This window comes from Cucurbita pepo, chromosome 9 (assembly GCF_057944985.1).
Source record: "Cucurbita pepo subsp. pepo isolate OVF chromosome 9, ASM5794498v1, whole genome shotgun sequence".
Classification (NCBI taxonomy): domain Eukaryota; kingdom Viridiplantae; phylum Streptophyta; class Magnoliopsida; order Cucurbitales; family Cucurbitaceae; genus Cucurbita; species Cucurbita pepo.
Window position 1 is genome coordinate 14,459,430 of NC_141806.1, and position 22,700 is coordinate 14,482,129.

Genomic DNA, 22,700 nt, shown 5'->3' on the forward strand with positions numbered 1-22,700 from the left:
TCGGCCTCACGATTTTAAAACGTGTCTTATAGGGAGAGGTTTCTACACCCTTATTAAAACGTGTCTTATAGAGAGAGAGGTTTCTATACCCTTATAAGGAATGTCTCGTCCTTCCCTCCAACGGATGTGAGACTTCACAATCCACCCCCTTAGGGGCCAGCTTCCTTACTGGCACACCACCCCAGTGTCTGGCTCTAATACCGTTTGTAATAGTCCAAGCCCACCGCTAGTAAATATTGTTTGCTTTGACCCGTTGCATATTGTCGTCAGCCTCACGATTTTAAAACATGTCTTGTAGGGAGAGGTTTTCACACCCTTGTGAGGAATGCTTGGTTCCTCTCCAACGGATGTGAGACTTTACAATCCACCCCCTTAGGGGCCAGCTTCCTTACTGGTACACCACCCAGTGTCTGGCTCTAATACCGTTTGTAATAGTCTAAGCCTACCGCTAGTAAATATTGTTCGCTTTGACTCGTTGTATATTGTCGTCAGCCTCACGATTTTAAAACATGTCTTGTAGGGAGAGGTTTTCACACCCTTATGAGGAATGTTTCGTTCCTCTCCAACGGATGTGAGACTTCACAATCCACCCGCTTAGGGGCCAACTTCCTTACCGGCACACCACCCGGTGTTTGGCTCTAATACCGTTTGTAATAGTCCAAGCCCACCGCTAGTAAATATTGTTCACTTTGGCTTGTTACATAGCGTCGTCAGCCTCACAGTTTTAAAATACGGGTAACAATTCTAAAGTAGTGTTTCCTTCAATAAAACAAAGGTGACAAAAATTCAGCTCAACAAGTAAAGAACGACAAGTTTAGATTTGTTTTTTTTTTTTTCCACGTCACGCTCTCCGATATGGATCGATGATTAGCTTTATTGTTTTGTTGTTAATAGATGATAAGTTTAGATCTTTTTGTAGTTTAGATGCTATTAACACTTTGTTATAACAATGAATGAAACTAAAACTTTTTAATGAAGATGTTGATACTTCTCCCACCAAGAAAACATGTTGTAAAGTAAGGAGATCCGATACATTAACATTTCCAAATGCTTCACTTTGGTTATCATCAATGTCGGGTAGGTTCATTTCACATATGCACAAGCACAAAGAGGCCACTACAAAATAGTGATTTATACCCTCTGAAAAGGATAGCTAACCTATAATAATACTATACTTCCTATCATTTTCTTGTAAATGTGAACCGTTCGAACCGCTCGAGTCTCAAAAGTTGAACTTCATAGTAATATTATTGTGGAGTGATTGACTTGAAAAAAAAATGTAACAATTCAAACCCACCACGGGTAGTTATTGTTGCTTGTTATGTACGGCCGTCAGTCTTACGATTTTTAAAACGCATCTGTCACGGAGGTTTATGCATGTTTATAAGAAATGTTTCATTTGTTGGAGAGTGAGGAGAAAAAATAATAAAAATTAAAAAAGCTTATCATTATTGGATATGGCTCCTGAAATATGGGGTCCAATTTTATGAAGGGAAAAGCTTGACCACTGACCATATGACCAACAAGACAGACCCTTAATTTTCATTGTTTTATTACAAATACTTTAAATTTGAGTATGAAACCCAATTATACACTATAATATCAGCTTCACAGCTTCATTATCCAAAAACAAACCTCCATGGCTGCTGAGTTCACTCCAAACTTTCAGAGCTTAAAGCCATCACCTTTTCCTCTAATGGAAGCCGATTCCAACATTCCTGTTTTGTTCAATGACAGTTTCTTTTCCGACCACGCTGCTCCTCCCAGATTCCCGGAAAACCGTCGAGAAAATCTCCCCAAAATTTTCTCTCCAGCCAATCAGCTCGCTTCCCCTGTTTTTGAGCGCAAGAAAAGAAAGCTTGAAATTGATGCTTCTGCAAGCAGTTCCGGCAATTCATTACCTCAACGTTCTGAAACTGCGATCAACACTAAAAACGTGCAAACCCCCTTTGAATTTTACTCTCAAATTTCATAACTTTAATGGGTTTGTTCCCATTTTCTTGCCTGCAGAGCTCTGGAAGAGGAAAGCAGCCGGAAAAAGGCAGGGGAGTGGTTCATGTTAGAGCCAAAAGAGGTCAAGCAACAGACAGCCACAGTGTAGCTGAAAGGGTAAATTAATTTGCAGAAAGTTCATGTTTTTTTCTTCTCTGTTTCTCATTATCATTCCCAAAAACAGATAAGAAGAGGCAAAATCAATGAAAGATTGAGATGCTTGCAAGACATTGTACCAGGATGTTACAAGGTAATGAAAACAGAGGCTGTTTGAATAAAACAATGACAAGTTTTCTCAAACATGTTGTTTTGTGCAGACAATGGGAATGGCAGTGATGTTGGATGAGATAATTAATTACGTGCAGTCTTTGCAGAATCAAGTTGAGGTAAAGCTCCAAACTTTGAGATGAAAAACATCATAAACCAATGTTGTTTAATGATCTTGTTTTGTTGTCTTGTTTCTTGTGCAGTTTCTTTCTATGAAACTCACAGCTGCAAGCTCCTATTATGACTTCAACTCAGACGAAGCATATGAACAAGCTTAGCTTCAACTTAACCAAAATTTGTTACCAATACTTCAAATTTAAATTTATGTGTGATTGAAGGATCATGAACTGGATTCTTTTTAATCTCTAAAAGATCATTTTCATATCTTTTCTTTTCAATCTTATTGTCATTTTCGTTAGTGAATCCAATAAATTATTGAATGTAATCTAACTTGATTGGACTTCAATAAAAGTGTTTTGAGTGTTCATGTAACATGGTTGGTGATGAATAGCTCCTTTGAATCATGCTATTTATGTGAGAATTATCTTGATCCAACATGTTAATGATTTTCTAATGTGATGTGATCATCAAAATTTATAATTTCGCCAAATGGGTATCGTTCTTCTAGCCATCCCGTGTCCAAGTTTTTGGATCAGGATTCAGAACTTGATATTGCCGACATTCTCCTATATCCCTACGACATGACTGTAAAATTTCATATCAGTTGGAGAGGGGAACAAAGCATTTCATATGAGGGTGTGGAAACCTCTCCCGATATGACTGTTAGATCACACATCAGTTGAAGAGAGGAACAAAGCATTTCATATGAGGGTGTGGAAACATCTCTCTAACAAACTCGTTTTAAAACTGTGAGGTTGACCGTGATACGTAACGAGCTAAAGCGGACAATATCTACTAGCGGTGGGTTTTGGCTGTTACAATGACTAGGTTATGTATTTCTGTTAAATTGCAAAATTATTCCCACAAACTATCACGAGTTCCTTTTAGCATGTTCGTCCTCACTCACATGCTTCTTAGGAGGTCACTCTCATTTGAACGTAGTCTCGATTCATTCATTTATCTCTCGTTTAAGATGTCGCACGTCACAATAATATTGAAAACAAAGGAGAAGACAATGTTTAAAAGTAAAATCACATGACATGAATGATGTGAAGGGAGTTTGTATGTTATGAAAGGAGCAAAGGGTAAAATACAAAGAATTGAAGGACTAAAGAGCAAATAGAAAAGATGGGAATTGAACAAGTTGCATGGGAAAAAACCAGAAGTGTCGGTAAAAATATGGAAATGACAAAATTCCTTTTGGTTTTGGCAGTGACAAATTGAATAGGGTATTTTAAAAGCCAAAACCAGTTGCGAACGACAAGTCGGTTGTCCAAATCCTGTTTGGACAAAAGGCTAAGCCCTTTGTGATCCCACATGTCGACATATACATCAAATCTCATTCATGCTTCCAATTCATCAACTGAATGGCTGTATTATAGAAGGGTTATCATTATTATTATTATTATTATTATTATTATTATTATTATTATTATTATTTAAAATAAAAAAACAATAATTATTTATTTCTCTATCTCTAGAATTTTCATTTTTATTTATTGAGGGATGGATGCATTGTATCTAAAATAATTGAGAAAGAACATCCATGTGGTGAAATAAAAAGTATAATCTAAACCATTATATTTACATTTTCATCTTTATCAAAATTATTATATATTATATAAATTTACCGAATTAAAACAATTTTTACCTTAAACTTAGATAAATATATCAAAAATGAATTATAAACACTAGGATATATAACTTTCAATTAATAATAATTAAAAAAATTATTTCATGAGTGATTCGATGAGAATATTAATGTGAATATATCTAAAATTAATGAAAGCCATGCATGAAAAGGTGGATGGATGTGTTCCCGGTTCGATCTAATAATTTTTAGACCAAATCTATTTATTCAAGTAGCGAGTAGCAAATATTGAGTTGGGTCGTTCGGATAATTCCGTTATAACCACAATGGTCGCATACCAATGACAACCACTTTTTGCTACTCGCTGCTGACCACCGCCACCAAAAGTCAAAGAGACAGAGAAAAAAATAATAGGAAAAAAATAGAACAAATGGTGGTTATGGTTGAAGAAAAATAAATACATAAACAATACATTTATTTAAAAATAATTTAGGTCAACTATATGAAAAATTAGGATATAATTGTTTTCATAATTAATCATCATTAATTAAATCATAATGAGACGGATTATACTCTAATCCCACGGAAAAAAAAAATTGCATGAACGAAAAAAAGAGCATGCAAGAATCTTGACCGTACGGAAAATTTTGAAAAATAAATAAAAAGAAAAGACATCCTCTTTTTAGAGACAAAAGGCTCTGTCGGTGTCTCTCAATTTGACATGTTACCAAGTAAACAATTTGATTTGATTGAGATTAAATAAATAAATGTATACGTGTATATATATATATATATCAAAATTGACACAAATACGTTATTCACAAAGAAAAAGTTTTATTTTAAAAATAATTTTTCACCACGTATATGAAGAAAAAATGTAAAATTTTAAATTTAAGAAATGAGATAAATGGAATTTTTATTATTTTTAATTATATATATAATTAAAAAAACTGAGCTAATTAGTACAAATTTAGTCTCTTTTAATACTTATTTCAATTTAAAATTCTTAAAATTCTTAAAATATTTAAATAAATTATAAAAATAAAAACAAAATTTTTATAATTACCTTTTTAGTTATTAAACTTCTTAATTTTTTAAAATATGTGTAAAAATTGATTTTTTTTTTTTTTAAGGAAATCTAAAAATTAAAGTAATATTTATAATTTAATTAAAAAAAAAAAAAAAAACTAAAACTAAAACAGTTAAATAATAAATAAAAAAAACGGTTAAGAGTACAATAAGTCTTCGGTTAGTCCAGCAGAAGGGGCTAAAACTTTAAGCCCACGAGGCTTATTGTGATTGGGCCACAGTTTTGATGGAAAACAGGCCCATTTAAATCCCAACCAAGAGGCCCAATTATAGCCCATAGTTTTAATTGAAAATTCTAAAATGATGTATAAAAGATGAGAAAATGAAATTTATAATATTTGTAATTATTGTATTAAATAAAAAAGTGGGAATTATAAAAGAATTGAAAATGGATGAAAAATGAGTGTAATTTTGTTGTGCTTTGAGAAAGGGTGCATGATGATGATGCATTACGAGGTTCAATGTGTTTGGAAATTTGGGAGATTTTATATAATAATGGCACACCAAATCCAAATATGGTTCCCAATGCTTGGGACCATCTCTGCAGGGGCCTTTCTATTAATTCCATTTTCAAAAATTAAATTAAATTTGTAATTACTTACTAATCCGGTGACCCTACGCGCCACAAAACGCGTGGGACCACGTAATATTGCATACTTAAAGAGTCAACCTACCAACCGCCTACTCTTTTTCTTTTCTTTTATTTATTTAATTATTTTAAACCCATAAAATAAATAATTTCCTAAAAATAAAAAATCCCATTTATCACCGTTTTCCCCCAAAATTGACCTGCTATTAATTACGCGTCACTCATGTTTTTAGTACGTAAAAAACAAAATCCACTTGCCTTTTCTTTTATTCCCTTTTTTACACCATTTTTTTAAATTATAAATCATAAAATAACTAAAATAATTAGAAAATTCGAATTCTTTTATTATTATTTTTATAATGGGTCGACTAATTTTATAAATTTGATAATATATTTGACATTTTTTTTAAAGTTAAGTTATGCTCATATTGGTAACATTTGAATGTATGCGTGTGTATACATTTATTTAGCTTAGAGGGTAGTTGGTTCATTGTCGATGTTAAATTATGATATATAAGTACGAAAATAAATTTTTTTTAAAGTAAATTAATTGAAATTATAGAAAAAGCAGAGGTTGAAATTTGCAGGCGTTATCCATCCATGGGAAAAAGAGTAATGAGGCATTAAAGAAGATGGGGAGGAATAGGTAAAGCTTAAGTAGCAGGGAGGATTGAGAGCTACCAACATTTAATATTATACGGCTACACCAAAATGCGAACTACGAACACAAGAAAATCTGTCGTTATCTCTGTTTTAGTTATCACCTAAATTCATTCATCTTCTTCAATTTCTCTATTCGAAATTTCCTCTTCAGCTTCCTACGCCGTTTCATATTTGTTTCGTTATATTACACCCACTTGATCTTACTTCTTTTCCTCTGATTCTTCTCGGGTTTTGACTTTTTGTATAGCCATGATCTTTCAACTTTTTCTTATTGCTCTGCATCTACGGACTTAGAGGCAGAGTCCACCGCACGAGGAGCTTAGTTTCTTTTGTGGGTTTCGTTTGAAATGAGCAGAGCCGGCGGCCCAAGTGGCCGGAAGAGGGGTTTCTTCAATGGCGATGGTGCGGCCGAATTCTTCCTCCATTTAATGGTGGACAAGCCTCTTCTTCCATTTCTGATACCGTTAGTTTTGATTGCTTGGAGTATTGAGAGATGGGTCTTTTCTTTCTCTAATTGGGTTCCTCTGGCTGTGGCTGTTTGGGCAACTTTGCAGGTTTTTGTTTCGTTTTCCCTCCATTTTGTTGCTGCTTTCATTGATTTGTTCCTGATCTGTTCGTCTCATTTAGACTCTGTTTTTGCCATATTTGAAATGCATTTTTACTGTATTCTTGAACTTTCTATGTCTGCCCATATGATGTTTGAGTCAATGCTTTGTCCATCCATCCACCGATTTCTTGTAACATTTGTGGATTTGGATTGAGTTTACTGTTGTATAGTTTAAATCCTTCATTGAGACCTTGAGTTCCAGCTCAAGTACTGTTGATCGATTAGATCCATCTCCTTTCTGATGATAAGCCCCACCGACAGGCTTTTACAGCCACCACTGGCCAATATGTCTGGTAATTGATAATCAGAATTTACAATGCATCACAAGTTAATACTACGATTACAAATGACTGCTATCTATCTATCTATATATATATGAGAGGGGTTTTGGCCTATTGATATTCCCACCAGCATAGACTCATGGTCAACATCCCCGACCACTTGGCTCAAATGGGGAGATGTCTTAAAACCTATTGCTTAACTCATTCTCGTGTGCTACAAGTTGACTCGATTGAGCTGATCGTGAGATCATCTTTCTCCTGCAGTATGGGAGTTATCAACGCCGATTAGTTGTGGATGATTTGAACACAAAATGGAGGCGACTCGTAACGAACACCTCGGTTTGTCTTTGTTTCTTTTACCCTTGATGACCATTTGAAATCTTCAATGTGGTGGGCTAATTGTTTTCTTTTTCTTTGGTGGATAAATTTTTACAGCCTGAAACACCTTTGGAACCCTGTGCTTGGTTGAATAAGCTGTTGATGGAAGTATGGCCAAATTATTTCAATCCAAAACTTTCCACAAAGCTTTCTTCCACAGTAAATGTGAGTGACCAACTGGTTCTCACTATCCAGAACTTCAATGCTATTGGTTAAAACAAATCTGATATCATTTAACTTGGTTAAAAATTTCTCTATGCAGAAACGGTTGAGGGACCGAAAGTCGAGGCTTATTGTGAGTAGACCTACTTTTTGGCCATTCCATCTTGTAGATATTGTTGACAAGAACATGAATGTGCACAAATATTCATATGTATAACCACATTGCTCAATTTCGTGTAGGAAAAAATCGAACTGCTGGATTTTTCTCTTGGCTCATGCCCTCCTAGTTTGGGTCTTAGTGGGGCTCGATGGTCAACTTGTGGTGATGAGGTTGGGCTCCTCTTCTTCTTCTTCATTGCTACTACATATGTTTATGTTGTTATGACTTCTTCTTTTTATTCGTTGCTACTACATATGTTGAATGTTTACGGTTCGGTTGGTCTAGTGGTCAATAAGGATCATGAGAATAGTCAAGAGTTTAGTGGGAATGAGTTCAATCCATCGTGGCCACTTGCCTAGGATTTGATATCCTACGAGTTTCCTCTAGAAATCAAATTAGGACTTGATCTGAACGAAGTTTTTCATTGCGTTTTGACAGAGAATCATGCATTTGAGTTTCGATTGGGACACAAATGAAATGAGTATTTTGTTGCAAGCAAAACTGGCCAAGGCACTGATGGGAACTGCCCGGATTGTCATAAACAGCCTCCATATAAAGGGTGATGTACGTATAATTTCTTTCCCTCTTCCCTCAGCATGAGTAGCACAAGGTTCATTCATGAAATATGATAAGATTTCATCTGTTGTTTGGATTACCTTTACAGCTTGTGTTGATGCCTATTTTGGATGGGAGGGCAGTTTTATTTTCCTTTGTGACAACTCCTGATGTAAGAATAGGAGTTGCTTTTGGAAGTGGTGGAAGCCAATCATTACCTGCAACAGAGCTCCCTGGTGTTTCCTCCTGGCTGGTATATTTCTACATCAATCTGCAAATTTATTTCTATCCTTTTCTAACGACTACCGAGTTCTAGTATACTGTGGAATAAGTGCAACCAACACTGGTTGCATAGCCCGTTCGAGTAGCTCAACGAACCGTTCTCTCTAATGCAGGTCAAAATTTTTACAGATACCCTGGTTAGGACAATGGTCGAACCACGCAGGCGTTGTTTCTCGTTGCCATCTGTTGATCTTAGGAAAAAAGCTGTTGGTGGTATTATATATGCAACAGTCGTTTCTGCCAGAAAACTTTATAGAAGTAGTTTGAAGGGAAGCCCAACCAGAAGGCAACAAAGTTACTCTGCTAATGGTTCATTCGTAGAGCAGTTTACTGATAAAGATATGCAGACATTTGTTGAGGTTGAACTTGAAAAGCTTAGTAGAAAAACAGAAGCAAGATCAGGTTCAGACCCTCAGTGGAATACGACATTCAATATGATTTTACATGAAGATACAGGAACTCTACGGTTTCATCTTTATGAGTATCGACCAAGTCATGTGAAGCATGATTATCTAGCAAGTTGTGAGGTTAAGGTATAAATTAATCAATAACCATATAGTTTCCTTTCAAGTTCATGCATGCCATTTTTGAAAATCAAGCTAGTAAAAACATTTGTGTATTACAAAGCGCTTTAACTAGACTTTGAATGGATGCGGAGTGTGAGTTTTCAGTAAAAGTCTAGGCATTAGCTGATTTAAAGTTTGTTCTATGAGCACAGATGAAATATGCTGCAGATGATTCCACTACATTTTGGGCAATAGGACCAGATTCCAGTGTAATAGCCAAGCATGCTGACTTTTGTGGAAAAGAAGTTGAAATGGTCATTCCATTTGAAGGAGCCCATTCTGGGGAGGTAAATCCTAGCCACTCTCTCTATGTATGCTTGTGTGTTAAAATCAATAGGACCCGTTACCAAGCATTGATAGTGTGAGATCCCACATTGGTTGGGGAAAAGAACGAAACATTCTTTATAAGGGTGTGGAAACCTCTCCCTAAAAGACGCGTTTTAAAGACCTTGAGGGAAGCCCGAAAGGGAAAGTCCAAAGAGAACAATATATGCTAGCGGTGGGCTTGGGCTGTTACACATAGACAATAGTGATGCAAAATTTAAATGATACAGCTTCAATGCTTACATTTTTCAAAGGAAGTATCAGTCAGTGATTCTTCCAAAAAGTTTATGAAAGAAAGTACTTAACTAATAAGGGTTCTTTCAAAAGTCATCCTAAACTCACTCGAACAAAAGAAAATACTTCACATGGGAGAATCAATTCCTATGTGTTTTGTGATGATTTTACTACTCTACCTGTGTTGGCTAAGTAGCGATCAGTAGCAGCTGATTCTCTCATGCTGACACACTATTGTAATGCATGGTTGTTGCAGCTGACAGTAAAGCTTGTTTTAAAGGAATGGATGTTCTCAGATGGTTCACATAGTTCTAACAGGTATCATGTTAGTCCACAACAATCTCTCGATGGGGCGTCGAGTTTTCTTTCTAGCACTGGAAGAAAAATTTACATCACAGTTGTGGAAGGGAAGGATCTACCCACAAAAGACAAGAATGGAAAGTGTGATCCGTATGTCAAATTGCAGTATGGAAAGGTAGTTTCCTTTCCTTCTAATTTACCAAATGTTTTCATAGTTATATCCAATATTAATACTAATTATGCGTCCTTTCGATGATTCGTCTCATAATTTCAGGCTCTCCAGCGCACAAGAACTGCTCACTCCTTCAATCCAATATGGAATCAGAAGTTTGAATTTGATGAGATAGCTGGTGGTGAACATCTTAAGTTAAAATGCCTTACAGAAGACATTTTCGGGAACGATAACACCGGTAGCGCGAGGGTAAATCTAGAAGGATTAGCAGAAGGGTCAGTTAGAGATGTATGGATTCCTCTTGAAAAGGTGAATTCTGGAGAATTAAGGCTTCAAATAGAAGCCATCAGAATGGATGACAATGAAGGATCTAAGGTATGAGACAGAACTTGGTGTTTCATGATTAAGCAAGAAAGTTTAGCAAGCTCATGTCTAAATCATATGATCCTTCATTTCCTCAGGGCTCAAGCTTGGGTCCAACAAATGGTTGGATTGAGCTTGTTCTAATTGAAGCAAAAGACCTTGTTGCTGCGGATATCAGAGGGACAAGTGATCCTTATGTGAGAGTCCAATATGGAAAGTTGAAGAAAAGAACCAAGGTATCTTTCAAGTTCCTGTTCATGATCGTGTCAGATTCTTCGCAACCAGGAGAACCGCTTCAAATTAGTTTCTTTTAGAATAATTTGTTGTGAAATTGATCACCAGTTCCTCGCAGGTTATGTACAAAACCCTGAGTCCCAAGTGGAATCAGATTTTGGAGTTTCCTGACAATGGCAGCCCATTGTTGTTACATGTCAAAGACCACAATGCTCTGCTCCCCACATCAAGCATAGGTGATTGTGTTGTGGAATATCAAGGGCTACCCCCAAACCAGATGTTTGACAAATGGATACCACTTCAGGGTGTCAAAAAGGGAGAGATACATATCCAAATCACCAAGAGAGTTCCAGAACTAGAGAAGAGAACTAGTTTGGATTCAAGAACCAGTCTGGATTCTGAAATTCCCTTGAGGAGAGCACATCAGATTTCCAGTCAGGTCAGTTGTACTAAAGAAAATTTTTGATAAATTTAAAATTTATACTTACAGTCCAATTTGTTGAGATGATATTACGCATCTTTGGTGGAATCTGGTTGAATAACTTCAAATCTCTTCTTCTGCTTTGGAAAACTTGCACAGATGAAACAGATGATGAATAAGTTACAAAGTTTCATTGAAGACAGTAATCTTGAAGAAATTTCAACAACTGTGAGTGAGCTGGAAAGTCTAGAGGATCTGCAAGAAGAGTATATGGTACAGCTTGAAACAGAACAAATGCTTTTAATAAACAAGATTAAGGAACTTGGTCAGGAGTTTCTCAACTCATCCCCTTCCTTAAGCAGAAGATCATCTGGATACTAATCAGATCCATCAGGTTCTCAACTTTTGCCCCAGTTAGCAGTACAAATCATGACTTGACATGCATTTTTGAGATTCTGATGCAAGTGTACACGTTCTTTAGAAGAGTCCATCAATGCATATGGACACTTCATGTTCATTTTCGTATAGGAATTCTTATTTGTTCTGAACAATTGGGAAGAATTTGCCTCATTTGTTAAGCTAACAGCAAAAAGATTGTAGATGTTGGGACCTCTGATTTCTCGAGTACAATCATGATGAATGATGAAAAAAAAAAAAGAAAAATGGTGCCCAAAGTGTTCAGATAAAACTCATTTTAACTATATGGTTTTCAGCATTACAAATTCTTCTCAAATCAAAGCAAACTGCATTTTAGTTTGAGTTATAAAGTCATGTCTGCTCTATTAACTAAATCTACTTTCATGTACCAATTTACTTTACCAAAATGGTTATTCACCAAAATATGTAAGATAAATAACGGCGAATTCGACAGCAAACAAATACTCTTACGGATAGGCAGCAAGCCAAAATTTAACTGTAATATATCAATCTGAATGTCAATACTTAAAGTTAGGCAATAGTAAAAAGCTTGCCCTAGAAGCCTAAAAGCCATTTTGAGGATGTCCAATGATGCAAGAGTGAGGGGAAAGGAAGAGGGATAAATCAAGATGAGACTCCCTTCCAGAACACTGTTCATTGGCGAAGCATCTTCTGTAGCTGATGCACTTGACTCCTTTGCTCTGGAGGCAGGAGATTAATTTGTTCTGGTGTGAGACTCATGACTTGTTGAAGTAGCATCTTCTCCATCTCCTGACTCAACTGAACCACAAACAGAGAGGGAGGCAAAGAATCAGTCACAAAAGATGAAAATAAAATATTGACAAATTGTCATTCCAAGCAGTAGTCATTAGAAAAGTACCGGTGGTGTAGGACGAGGCTGATTGCCGGGGCCCATCTGGCCAGTGCCTGATGGTATTAGTGGTGGTCCTGAGAGTTGCTGTGGGAGTGTACGATTCTCTGGAGGGCCATGCATCCAAGGCCCTCTGTCCACAGGCTTTGAAGTTCCAACTTGATTCATGACTTCTGTACCTACTTTAGAACCTCCAGCCTGAGACAAATGAGCACCAAGCGCAATATTAAGCATTGAGGAGCTAATACTGTGGTTATTTGATAAATTGTTCGTGAAGGCTTTAATAACTAGGTTTAAAAAGTAGCTGGCATGCTCAACCCCTGCTTGCACTGTACAAGCACTATCTTTTATGATATGAGTTTATCACTAAGAATTATAGTTCGCAAGTACAATAGTCAATGACGGACAAACCAGCACCTATATTGAACAGCATAGTCAAGGACTCGAGATATGCATGATCATGGAACATGATTAAAAACTAAGCTGAAACTGCACTTCAAGAGTGTACTGGGTCAAGAAGTCAACGAATCCACCTCACAGCCAATTGAAAGAAAGAAGCCCCTGCTCCTCTCAGGACTCACCAGCCTAAGAACTCAATTGATCTAGTATATTCAGGATAAACACATCATAATCCAGTATGTAAAGAAAAAAGTACCTGATACAATGACTGAGGGGGTGGTTGACTAGGAAGTGGCGACTGTCCCTGGGGAAATGAATTTCCTATACCAGGAGGGAATTTGGATCCTGACTAGAACATTAAAAAATAGACTAAAGAGGTTGAGAGATCATTTTCATCTGGAGATTTGTTTGTTGTAAATCCAAAGGAGAATTGTGACTTGAAAAATAAAACTCCGACTTACATGAAACATGGGTTGAGCAGGTTGGTAATTCATATTGTGCCCCGTTTGAGGGGGGTAGTGCTGACGAAAATTTGGACCCGTAGGAGCTCTGGAATGTGGGGGCAATGGGGCCTGTAGAGGCAGATGGGGAATTTCAGCTGTTTGTAATGGCTGCTGCAGCTGCATTGAAGCACTTGACATCGGGGGTTGATGGAGTAAAGGTGGCTGAGCAGCAGATGGAGGTACCGGAGGTACACTCGGAATTTGAGATGGCTGTGAGACAGAAATGGAATTCACTTGGGGCATCTCAAACCCCTTGGGATGCTGCAGTGTTTGCAGGGAAATCAGAGGTGCTGACTGAGACTGGATGTTCCCTGTAGGAAGAGTAGTTGATGAGATGAGCATTGATGGTTGGTTTTGATATTGTTTTATAGAAGGGCCAATGGCGGTGCACCTGTCTGTTCTTGCAAACTTATTTGACTTGCTGATGTTTGAGTTTGCTGAATGTTTGGTTGTTGAGTTGTTTGTGTTGATGGCTGAGAATGCTGTGGGGCTGAAGGCTGAGAATGCTGTGGGGCTGAAGGCTGAGAATGCTGTGGGGCTGAAGGCTGAGAATGCTGTGGGGCTGAAGGCTGAGAATGCTGTGGGGCTGAAGGCTGAGAATGCTGTGGGGCTGAAGGCTGGACGCTTGGAATCTAAACAGAAGAATAAGTTAGAAATACACTTCTAAGCTGACAGAAAAATGCAGGATAAAGAAAAAAAGAGGAATGACAATGGCATACTACCTGAGGAGGCCGCACCATCCCAAGCATAATCTGCGCCTGGTAGATACAACAATGGAATCAATAACATCTTCAGTAACCAAATGAGAAATTAAAGGTAAGGCCTCTAAATGTGCAGATTAACTAGTAAAAGCGCACACACTATTAACCATTACGAGGTAATAAGACAGAAAATTCTCATGCTTCAGACTACTTTTCTCGTCATTAATATACACGTCCTTGCAAATCCAATTGGGAAAAATTGAGATATACTTTAAAAACTTGCTTGGTTTCACCCGAAATGGATAAATCCATTCATTCAAGAAAATGGTACAACAACTTTAAGTCCATAAATATCAAAATTAAACCTCGTAAAAGATTGTGCAAACGTGCGTACAAATGTACATTACTTGAACACATTCAAAGCTCTAAATAGTAAATAAAAAGAACTTTGTTGAAGATGCGAAAAAAACTAAAAACTTGAACCTGAAAAAGAGCTTTGGTCAAGGCGGGGTTTTGGATTAGGATTTGCTTCGCCTGCTGTTGATTCTGTTCGATCAGAGTCTGCATAACAATAAACACATCAATCATTCCTCAATATCCAGACATTGCTTGGAGACAAAGCCCGAATTGAGTAATCGGACGAAAACGGGGACGGACAAATGTTGATTCCGATAGCGAGACAATTTGAAAGTACCTTCATTTGAGACATTATATCATGTAGTTGGTTCTTCGACATTCCTGCGATGCTCTCCGATAGACCAGTGCCGGCAACTTGCTTTCCGGCCATGTTCGACGTCCCAACGCCAACTGAGACGAAAGATTGTTCCTTCACAATTTCCCGCGAAGAACGCTGCCAGATTTTGTTCGTATTTATCCAACGGGATGATTCTCCGAAGGCCCAGCGTAGCGTTTGCTTCGGCCCAATTTTATTGAGCTTTGAAGGGAACTGAAATGGGCCCAGTGACTGAAAGTCCGTTGAACCCGGCCCGTTAGTTACCGCTCAGCAATGAAGAATGGCGCGTTGTGCTCCGACGGAGGTGCGCGAAGACGATTCTGAGACTGAGTAGGCACAGAGAAGAGGGAGGGGAAAAACTATGGGGAGGAAGAAGACAGTGGAGTTCGATGAATCACCGCCGGACGATTTCGATGCGGAGCATCCGTACAAGGATCCAGTGGCGATGCTGGAGATGAGGGAACATATTGTGAGAGAGAAATGGATCGAAATCGAAAAGGCGAAGATACTGAGGGAAAAACTAAGATGGTGCTACCGCATCGAAGGAGTCAACCATCTTCAGAAATGCCGCCACCTTGTTCAGCAATACCTTGATTCCACTCGTGGCATCGGCTGGGGCAAGGATGGACGCCACCCATCTCTTCATGGTTCTCTCTTTTAGTCACTCATTCTATTTAATTTCCAACAAGTTTGGATTTTTTTTTGGACTTTTATTTGCCGTTTGGGTAGAAAGTGGAGATATTTCGAGTAACTGAATGTAGGTTATGATTGGGTCTGGTACTAACCGTGGAACTTTGCTCTGATTTTGAAGTGTTGTTTGCTATAATATTCTTGGTGGATACCATATATTTTAGAAAAAAATTAATGTGATTCATGTCTATCTTTTGAAGTCGGGGTACTCGCAGGCTGCATTATTCTCCTTTTTTTTTCTCCATCATGTTCCCTATGCAATTTAACTGACTTGAGTGAATGAAGTATAAATCATCTGATATTGTCTCTTCTTGCTCTGATTAGGTCCTAAAGTGGAGGCGGTCGAAGCTGAGTAAATTTCTGGGAGGAATAACGGTGAGTTTAAATGTTCCTAAGTTGTTAGGTTATTACTTGGTCGTACTGATTATCAAACCTTATTTGTTTCAGAGATTGAATAAAAGAACGATGAATATTAGCCCTTTATTTTATTTCGTGTTCTGGTACGAGGGGTGTAAAGAATTTTGAACTCAAATCAATGGTCAATAATTCCTTTTAATTTCCATTTCTATGTTGTGTGAGAACTTTGTAGCAATGTACAGTAAGGTTTCCTAACATTTTTCTCACTAGTGGTTTGATTTTGAGAATGATTGAATTTTTTTTTCACAAGGCACTCAATCATAGTTCTTTCAAGCGTATGTATAAGACCTGACATTAACAGTGTGGTGGGTGGGGGTGGGGGTCGTTGAAGCTGTATATACCTTTGTTGATGTTGTCTCATAATTTGTTGTCCTTAGAAGTAGTGTGAGTTGGGAATACTGTCATTCTATGGGATTCTCGCAATTTGTTGTCCTTAGTGGTGTGAGGTGATTTGATTCACCTTTTCAATCATACCATTTGATTTGAGTAGATCACTTGTGCTCGAGGTCCAACGATGCATAGGGATAGAGATGCTCTTTGAAGTAGCTGGGTTGGCATTCTTGGGTGATGCTGGCATTGTTGGTGTGTTGTTGCAGGCTTTAGTGAAATTATATTCCACATGAAGAAGTTGAAAGTGAATAGGATTACTTCGAGTAGTGCTTTTAATAGGTTCATTTGAATTCTTGATTAGTTGGAACCTTTCTTGTGAGTGGTAATTTCTCTTGTTCCAATCCTTTTGCTTTAATGATATACCGTAGTCTTTGACAAATTCGTTTTTGTTCAAAGGTTGGTTGGATATTTTCAAGGTCATCTAACATTATTTTTTGTTGAAATATTGTGGACCATTGACCTATTCTTCTCAATATCAGGGTTGCCGAGAGGGGTCTTTGGCCACTTAGTTTTGAGAACATTTGAAAAAAATGGTGTGAGAGACTTGTTGAGGGAGGGAGGGGTGAAACTGGAGGTTGTATCCAAGTTGTGCAGTGTAGGGTGGTTTGGAAGTTGACAATCTAGCAAATAAGAACTTTGCTCTTTTTGCTAAGCTGGTATGGCATTACCCTTTAGAGTCTGATGCAGATATAGGCGTCACTCGTCCTTAGTCGAAGGCGTTATAAGATCAAAGCAGAGCTTTTGGATATTTCCTCCAACGAAGAAGCATCTTTGAAACAAGAATGCAAATTGAGATGGACACTAGAGGGGGACAAAGACAACAACTTATTCCATAGATTCATTCATGTCCACAAGAAGGAGACAGAACACCATTGTTGTGATTTTATCCAGAGATGGCATTAGTTTGATCTTGAACACTGATATGGAGGTCAAATTCATTGATTTTTACATGACGTATCATTGAAAATTGGGCTCCAATATCAGCATCTCAATCCTTCGACATTGAAGCCTCTTTAACAGAAGAGGAGATTGGGAATGCAATGAAGGACCTAAGATCCAAATCATCTGGACCAGATGGTTATACCACTGAATTCTTTAAAAAGCATTGGAACATTCTTAAGGATGGCATTAAGGGAGTCTTCCAAGACTTTATTCAGAATGCCATCATCAATGCAAGCCTTTACAAAATTTATATTTGCCTCATCCTCAAGAAGAGTGATGCCGAATCTGTGGGAGATTATATGCCCATCAGCCTTACCTCATGCCTGTATAAGATCGTGGGCAGGTCCTTTCAGAGCGCTTAAGAAGTTCCTTCCCCTCACTCTCTTAGTTTCAACTTGCATTCATGGTTGACCGACAGATTACTGATGCATACTTAATTGCAAATAATCCCATAGAGGAATACATGTTGTCCTTGAGGGGGTTGGTATCAAATTGGATACAGAAAAAGCCTTTGTATGGTTGGTTGAGACTTTTTTTTATAATATTCTGGCCGGCTAAAGGTTCTGGAACATAGTGGCAAAAGTGATTTTAGGGCTGTATTTCTCGGCTAATTACTCCATCATCATTAATGACAAGTCTAGTGGTCAAATCATCGCTGTTCAACTAGGTGATCCCCTACCCCATTTCTTTTTATCCTTGTGATAGATTGTTTAAGTTGTATATTTCTCAAGAGGCACGTAAAGGTAACATCAGAGGCTTTGAGGTGGGAGGGTGTAGTCTGACCACCTACAATTTACAAACGACACCATTCTAGACAAAGGAAATGCTCTCTCTAGTTTCCATACCATACACACTTTGAAGAAGCATCAAGTTATGTATCAACCGCCAAAAATCAGCATTCTTAGGCATTCATCTGGCCTTGGATACCATTGCATCCCTTGCCCATGATTTCGGTTGTAAAGTGGCTTCATGGCCATCGGTCTACTTGGGCCTCCCCCTGAATGGTAAGCCTCACACTAATTCTTGTACAGTGCCCTAGGGGGCTTAGGGTTATTTGTTATGAAGACCAAGAACTAGCCTCCTGCCAAAATGGCTCTGGAGATTTACTCTGAAAAACCTGCCCTTTGGAGGAGATTCATAGTCTCTAAATATGGCTTGACCCACTTTGATATGCATCTGGTGTACAAAAAGCTCAAATATCACCGATGTCCTTGGAAGTTTATTATGGATAATTACTTTTGATTTATGACTGTATTGTGAATATTATTGGCAATGGGAAATCCACCTCAGTTTGGAATGACAACTGGGTTGGTTCAACTCCTCTAAATTTGGCTTTTATGCCCTTCCCCGTCGTAAGCGTGGTTTGGAACTCTGATGACTCTTCATGGGATTTAAGTTAATGCCGTAGTTTAACGGATGATAAAATTTTGGAACGGGCTGATCTTTCCTCCATTCTCCTTCCCCTTCCAAGATCAACTATAGATGATTATTGGAAATGGACTTGGGATGTTAAAGGAGCCTTCTCCACCAACTCCCTCACAAGCACCTTACAAGCATATGTTGAGGGGTCCAATTCTTAAATTTCCTTTCGGAATTAAGCCATGAATGCATAATACAGCGGATGCATTGCTCAAAAAGGCTCGCTAAAAAAGGCTCCTTGAATAGTCTCCTCTCCTAGTTGGTGTGTCCTTTGTCGAAATTGGTATCAATCTATGCTGCATTTATCCACTACCTGTCAATGTGCACGGCTTTCCATCTACATCTCTCCCTTCCGGGCAATATGATCATTATGCTTGAATCTTTGATCTTAGGTCATCGTTTCACTAAAGGAAAGCTACTATGTGGGTTTATATCATCAAACCTTTTCTTTGGTCCATTTGGCTCGAGTGGAACCATTGCATCTCTGAAGACAAGGCACAGGACTTCAATTCTTTCTTCGACCCTTGATTTATTGTGCCCTCTCTTGGTGTAAATTTTCTCTATACCTTGTGATTATAGTATTACGTCTCTCATTCTTTCTTCGACCCTTTGCCTCTTTTGTACCTTTCATACTATCAATGAAATGAAGTCATCCGTTTCTCATTCAATTTTTTTTTTAATAATTAAACCAAGTGTGTTGAGACAAATCGAAGTACAAAAGAGGGCCACAGCCCAAGGCTCTCAAGACTGAGCCCCGCCTCTCAAGACTTGTATGGTTTCTTTATTTCTTTCATACCAAATATTTCATAGAATAGTCACGTAGCCGGCCCTGCCATAACAAATGGCTCGTATCTTAAGAAAGAGAATCTAGATAACTTCTTCATTGTACTTGGATTGATAACAACAATGCCACGCCTTAGTAGAACAATGCCAAAGCCGTGCAAGATGGTTTGCAAAGAACACCTTTATGTACAAAGTCTTGCAGAAGAAAATGCCAGAGGGCTCAATACTGACCCCTCGAATTACATATAGGAGGCCAACTGAATGCTAACTTCTACTTCCTAGTCGAGTTGATGCCTTTGGTGATTCTTGCTTGTCATTAAGCCTATGCTGCATTTATTCGCTACTCGTACATGCTAGTCAACTAGTGCTAATTTTTGTTTCTCAGTCAAAAACCTTTTTTTTATATAGATTTGTTCAAAGCTCAAACTTTTCGTCAAGGATCTTTATATTCCAAATTGTAACTTTTTTTTTCAATCTTCCACGAAGTTATCCAAAAACCTGATAAGAATGTATCATATTCTAAAGCTTCAGCCATTCAATAGCATAATTTCTGGTTTAGACGATCAAATTTATTGATTAGACGCATAACCTGTTGGTTTCTGGGTTTATTGGCGATCATATTTCTAAAAGATAGACATTGTTTATCTTAGTGTTCATGCTTTCAAGGGATTACATTCCTGCAGATAAGATAGAATAATGTGGGTGTGTGCTTTTTTTGTTTGCCTTTTCTGATTCGCATTCTATCCAAAAAAAGGAAAAGGGGAAAAAGGAAGGAAAAACAGGAATAATTCGTGTAATATCTATCTGCTACAGAACAGAACTGGTTGCTGAGCTAGAAAGATTCAGAAACTTTGGAACTTCGATGCCACTTTGTGATTTAGAAATTGAACAAACTGACAAAGTAGTGAGAATATTATCTCATTTGGAAAGCCTTTGTACTCTTTGAATGAAAGTGAATTCCAATTTCCAATAGCTGAGTTTTTTATTCACCAGCACTTTTGCTGCGGAATGACAGCAAATTAATATCAAATGTATTGACTGACCCCATTCTTGGAAAGTAAATTTTATCCACCTACATATTCGGAAGGTAGGTCTGCTAATCTTTTCATGTTGAATTCCGAGTTTTCTCAATGTTTGAGCCATTTTCATGAATTGTGTTCGAGAAGCCTGCAACTTTCTGTAATTGAATTGGAGCTTTTATTAACTATGATTTGCTAATTCTATAAACTAGATGTATTTACTTTGCTGGTTAAAATATTAGTTTAGTCCTTTTACTTCGAGATGTGTCCTATTTAGTTACCGTACCATAAAATTTTGAAGTTTGTTCTCATACTTTCCATAAATCTTAAAAACCCTTAACAATAAGGAGCCCTTTTAAGATTTATGGAAATCATATGGACTCAATTTAGATATCTTTCTATCGTCGAAACCAATATTATGACCATTAAATGAGGAGTAGACGAATTGGACTTTGGGTTTTGTGGAAACGTCATATTCATTAATTTAGACCATTCAAAGACAGCAACCTTAAAACCTTCAAAAAAATTGATGAATCATTCATAAAATTTCTTGGAGATTTAGTAATGAATAGACCTCTCATTTTAAGATGTGTACTGTTCTGGTTTCCTTAGGATTCTTCTTTTCTTCTTCTCTTTCCTCCCAACTTCCCCCAATAGCCCTTTATGACAGCATCTTAGTTGGTAAGCTATGATGCTCTTTGTTCAATTATTCCCATGATTTAATGACTTTTGCTATGCTAAGATACAATATCATAAGATTGTGTCATTATTATAGCTAATAAATTTGTAGCTTCCTATATGATAGGAAAGAATGAACACTAAGCACATCAAATTTAAAATTATATCAGTATTTGGAATCATTTTTATTATATCATGTTTTAAAATATATATATATATATAAGATAGAGAATCTTGTTGTTATAGTGTATGCTATCACTCTTAGCAATGCTACTTCCTAAAAGGAATATCTATGTTTACCAACCATTTTAAAGTTCAAATAAAATCTATTACATGTGTTTGGAATAGCTTTGGTGCCTTTTCACCCGTTGAATTAGGCTGATGGGACTCTTACCCTAGTTCCATATTGATCAAGATTTGAATTTAATATCTTCCCTATGTGTTGAATCTTAGGTAGACAATCGAAGTGGGCTTGATAGTCTAAGGTATACGGCATGATAGAAAAATAGTTCTTGTTTTCGAGCTCAGTTATAAGAATAAGGAGAATAAGAACAAATGGTAAGTGAAGAAATTCGTTTCAATAATAGTCAAATCTCTCTTTTCAAATTCGAATGGAAGTAGTTATATGTTTCATGTGAGAAAGGGTGGGCAAGTATTGGGTAAGAGAAAGGGTTTGATTTAGTATGTGATTAGGTAAGATAAGAGAGAAGTTGGGGGAAAAGGGGACAAAAGGCTGGGGAATGGATGGATGAACGATGAAGAGTAGAGCAGGCAGAGTTTGAAAATTGGTAGCAGCTTTGATCTTCTTCTGTTCTTGAAGCCGCCTCCCCATTTCTGGACCCACTTTTTTCCTTTTCTTTTTGTTTACGTTTCGGCTGTGTTTTTGCTGAGATGATCTTGAATTGACATGGCGGCTTTCCTCTTCCTCTCTCTCTCTCTCTCTCTCTCTCTCCCCTTTCCATTCCCTTAGAGAGAGAAGCAAAGATTTCCTTAATTTCTTCCTCACATGTCACATTCTCATCATCACTCATCCAATCAACCTTTCTCATACAAAATAATTGAACTATCCACTAATCGTCTTAGATTATCAATCAACATTATTGAGTGAGTTTTTTCTTCTAAACGAGCAAAATATGAAGTAGAACAACCTTTTTTACCCGACCATATAGGGAAAAAATAGAACGATCAAACGGATGAAATTATATCTTTATATGTCAAAAATTTCCTTATGTATTCTGAAGCAATGGCAGAGATTTGGAAAAATTCAAACTGAGCTTTTAAAGGGGCATGTGAGAAGACAACAAATCTTTGACTATTTTCAATATAGGGTTTAAGTCAAAAGTAAATTTTATTTATTTATTTATTTTTGTAGGCTGGAAAGGAAATAT

At 37.3% G+C, this 22,700-nt stretch overlaps 4 protein-coding genes across 5 annotated transcripts; 3 read left to right on the forward strand and 1 right to left on the reverse strand.

Annotated features, from left to right (window-relative positions):
- The first annotated feature begins 1,578 nt into the window (after positions 1-1,578).
- Positions 1,579-2,745, forward strand: LOC111802634 (transcription factor BEE 3-like). Its single transcript, XM_023687066.2, has 5 exons — positions 1,579-1,936; positions 2,011-2,109; positions 2,177-2,242; positions 2,310-2,378; positions 2,463-2,745. The coding sequence occupies exons 1-5, from the start codon at positions 1,640-1,642 to the stop codon at positions 2,535-2,537; spliced, it is 606 nt and encodes a 201-aa protein (XP_023542834.2). The 5' UTR covers positions 1,579-1,639; the 3' UTR covers positions 2,538-2,745.
- Positions 2,746-6,348: 3,603 nt separating this feature from the next.
- Positions 6,349-11,966, forward strand: LOC111801938 (uncharacterized). The gene is made up of 14 exons (XM_023686180.2): positions 6,349-6,865; positions 7,464-7,538; positions 7,635-7,742; positions 7,840-7,872; positions 7,980-8,069; positions 8,338-8,463; positions 8,564-8,707; positions 8,850-9,269; positions 9,455-9,589; positions 10,117-10,335; positions 10,435-10,707; positions 10,794-10,931; positions 11,048-11,368; positions 11,510-11,966. Exons 1-14 carry the CDS (start codon positions 6,659-6,661, stop codon positions 11,729-11,731), a joined length of 2,511 nt encoding a protein of 836 aa, XP_023541948.1. The 5' UTR covers positions 6,349-6,658; the 3' UTR covers positions 11,732-11,966.
- Positions 11,967-12,249: 283 nt separating this feature from the next.
- LOC111801940 (cleavage stimulating factor 64) lies at positions 12,250-15,249 on the reverse strand. Of its 2 annotated transcripts, XM_023686182.2 has the most exons (8): positions 14,936-15,238; positions 14,725-14,802; positions 14,263-14,298; positions 13,932-14,172; positions 13,499-13,851; positions 13,294-13,386; positions 12,648-12,836; positions 12,250-12,547 (listed from the first exon to the last, which is right to left on the reverse strand). In XM_023686182.2, the coding sequence occupies exons 1-8, from the start codon at positions 15,026-15,028 to the stop codon at positions 12,422-12,424; spliced, it is 1,209 nt and encodes a 402-aa protein (XP_023541950.2). In that variant the 5' UTR covers positions 15,029-15,238; the 3' UTR covers positions 12,250-12,421. The 2 variants fall into 2 exon arrangements, with proteins under 2 accessions (XP_023541950.2, XP_086982974.1); XM_087126848.1 differs by lacking the exon at positions 13,294-13,386 and having other exon boundaries at positions 14,936-15,249.
- A 5-nt stretch (positions 15,250-15,254) lies between these two features.
- On the forward strand, positions 15,255-16,226 carry LOC111786270 (NADH dehydrogenase [ubiquinone] 1 beta subcomplex subunit 10-B-like). The gene is made up of 2 exons (XM_087126849.1): positions 15,255-15,621; positions 15,989-16,226. Exons 1-2 carry the CDS (start codon positions 15,336-15,338, stop codon positions 16,018-16,020), a joined length of 318 nt encoding a protein of 105 aa, XP_086982975.1. The 5' UTR covers positions 15,255-15,335; the 3' UTR covers positions 16,021-16,226.
- The last annotated feature ends 6,474 nt before the right edge of the window (positions 16,227-22,700 follow it).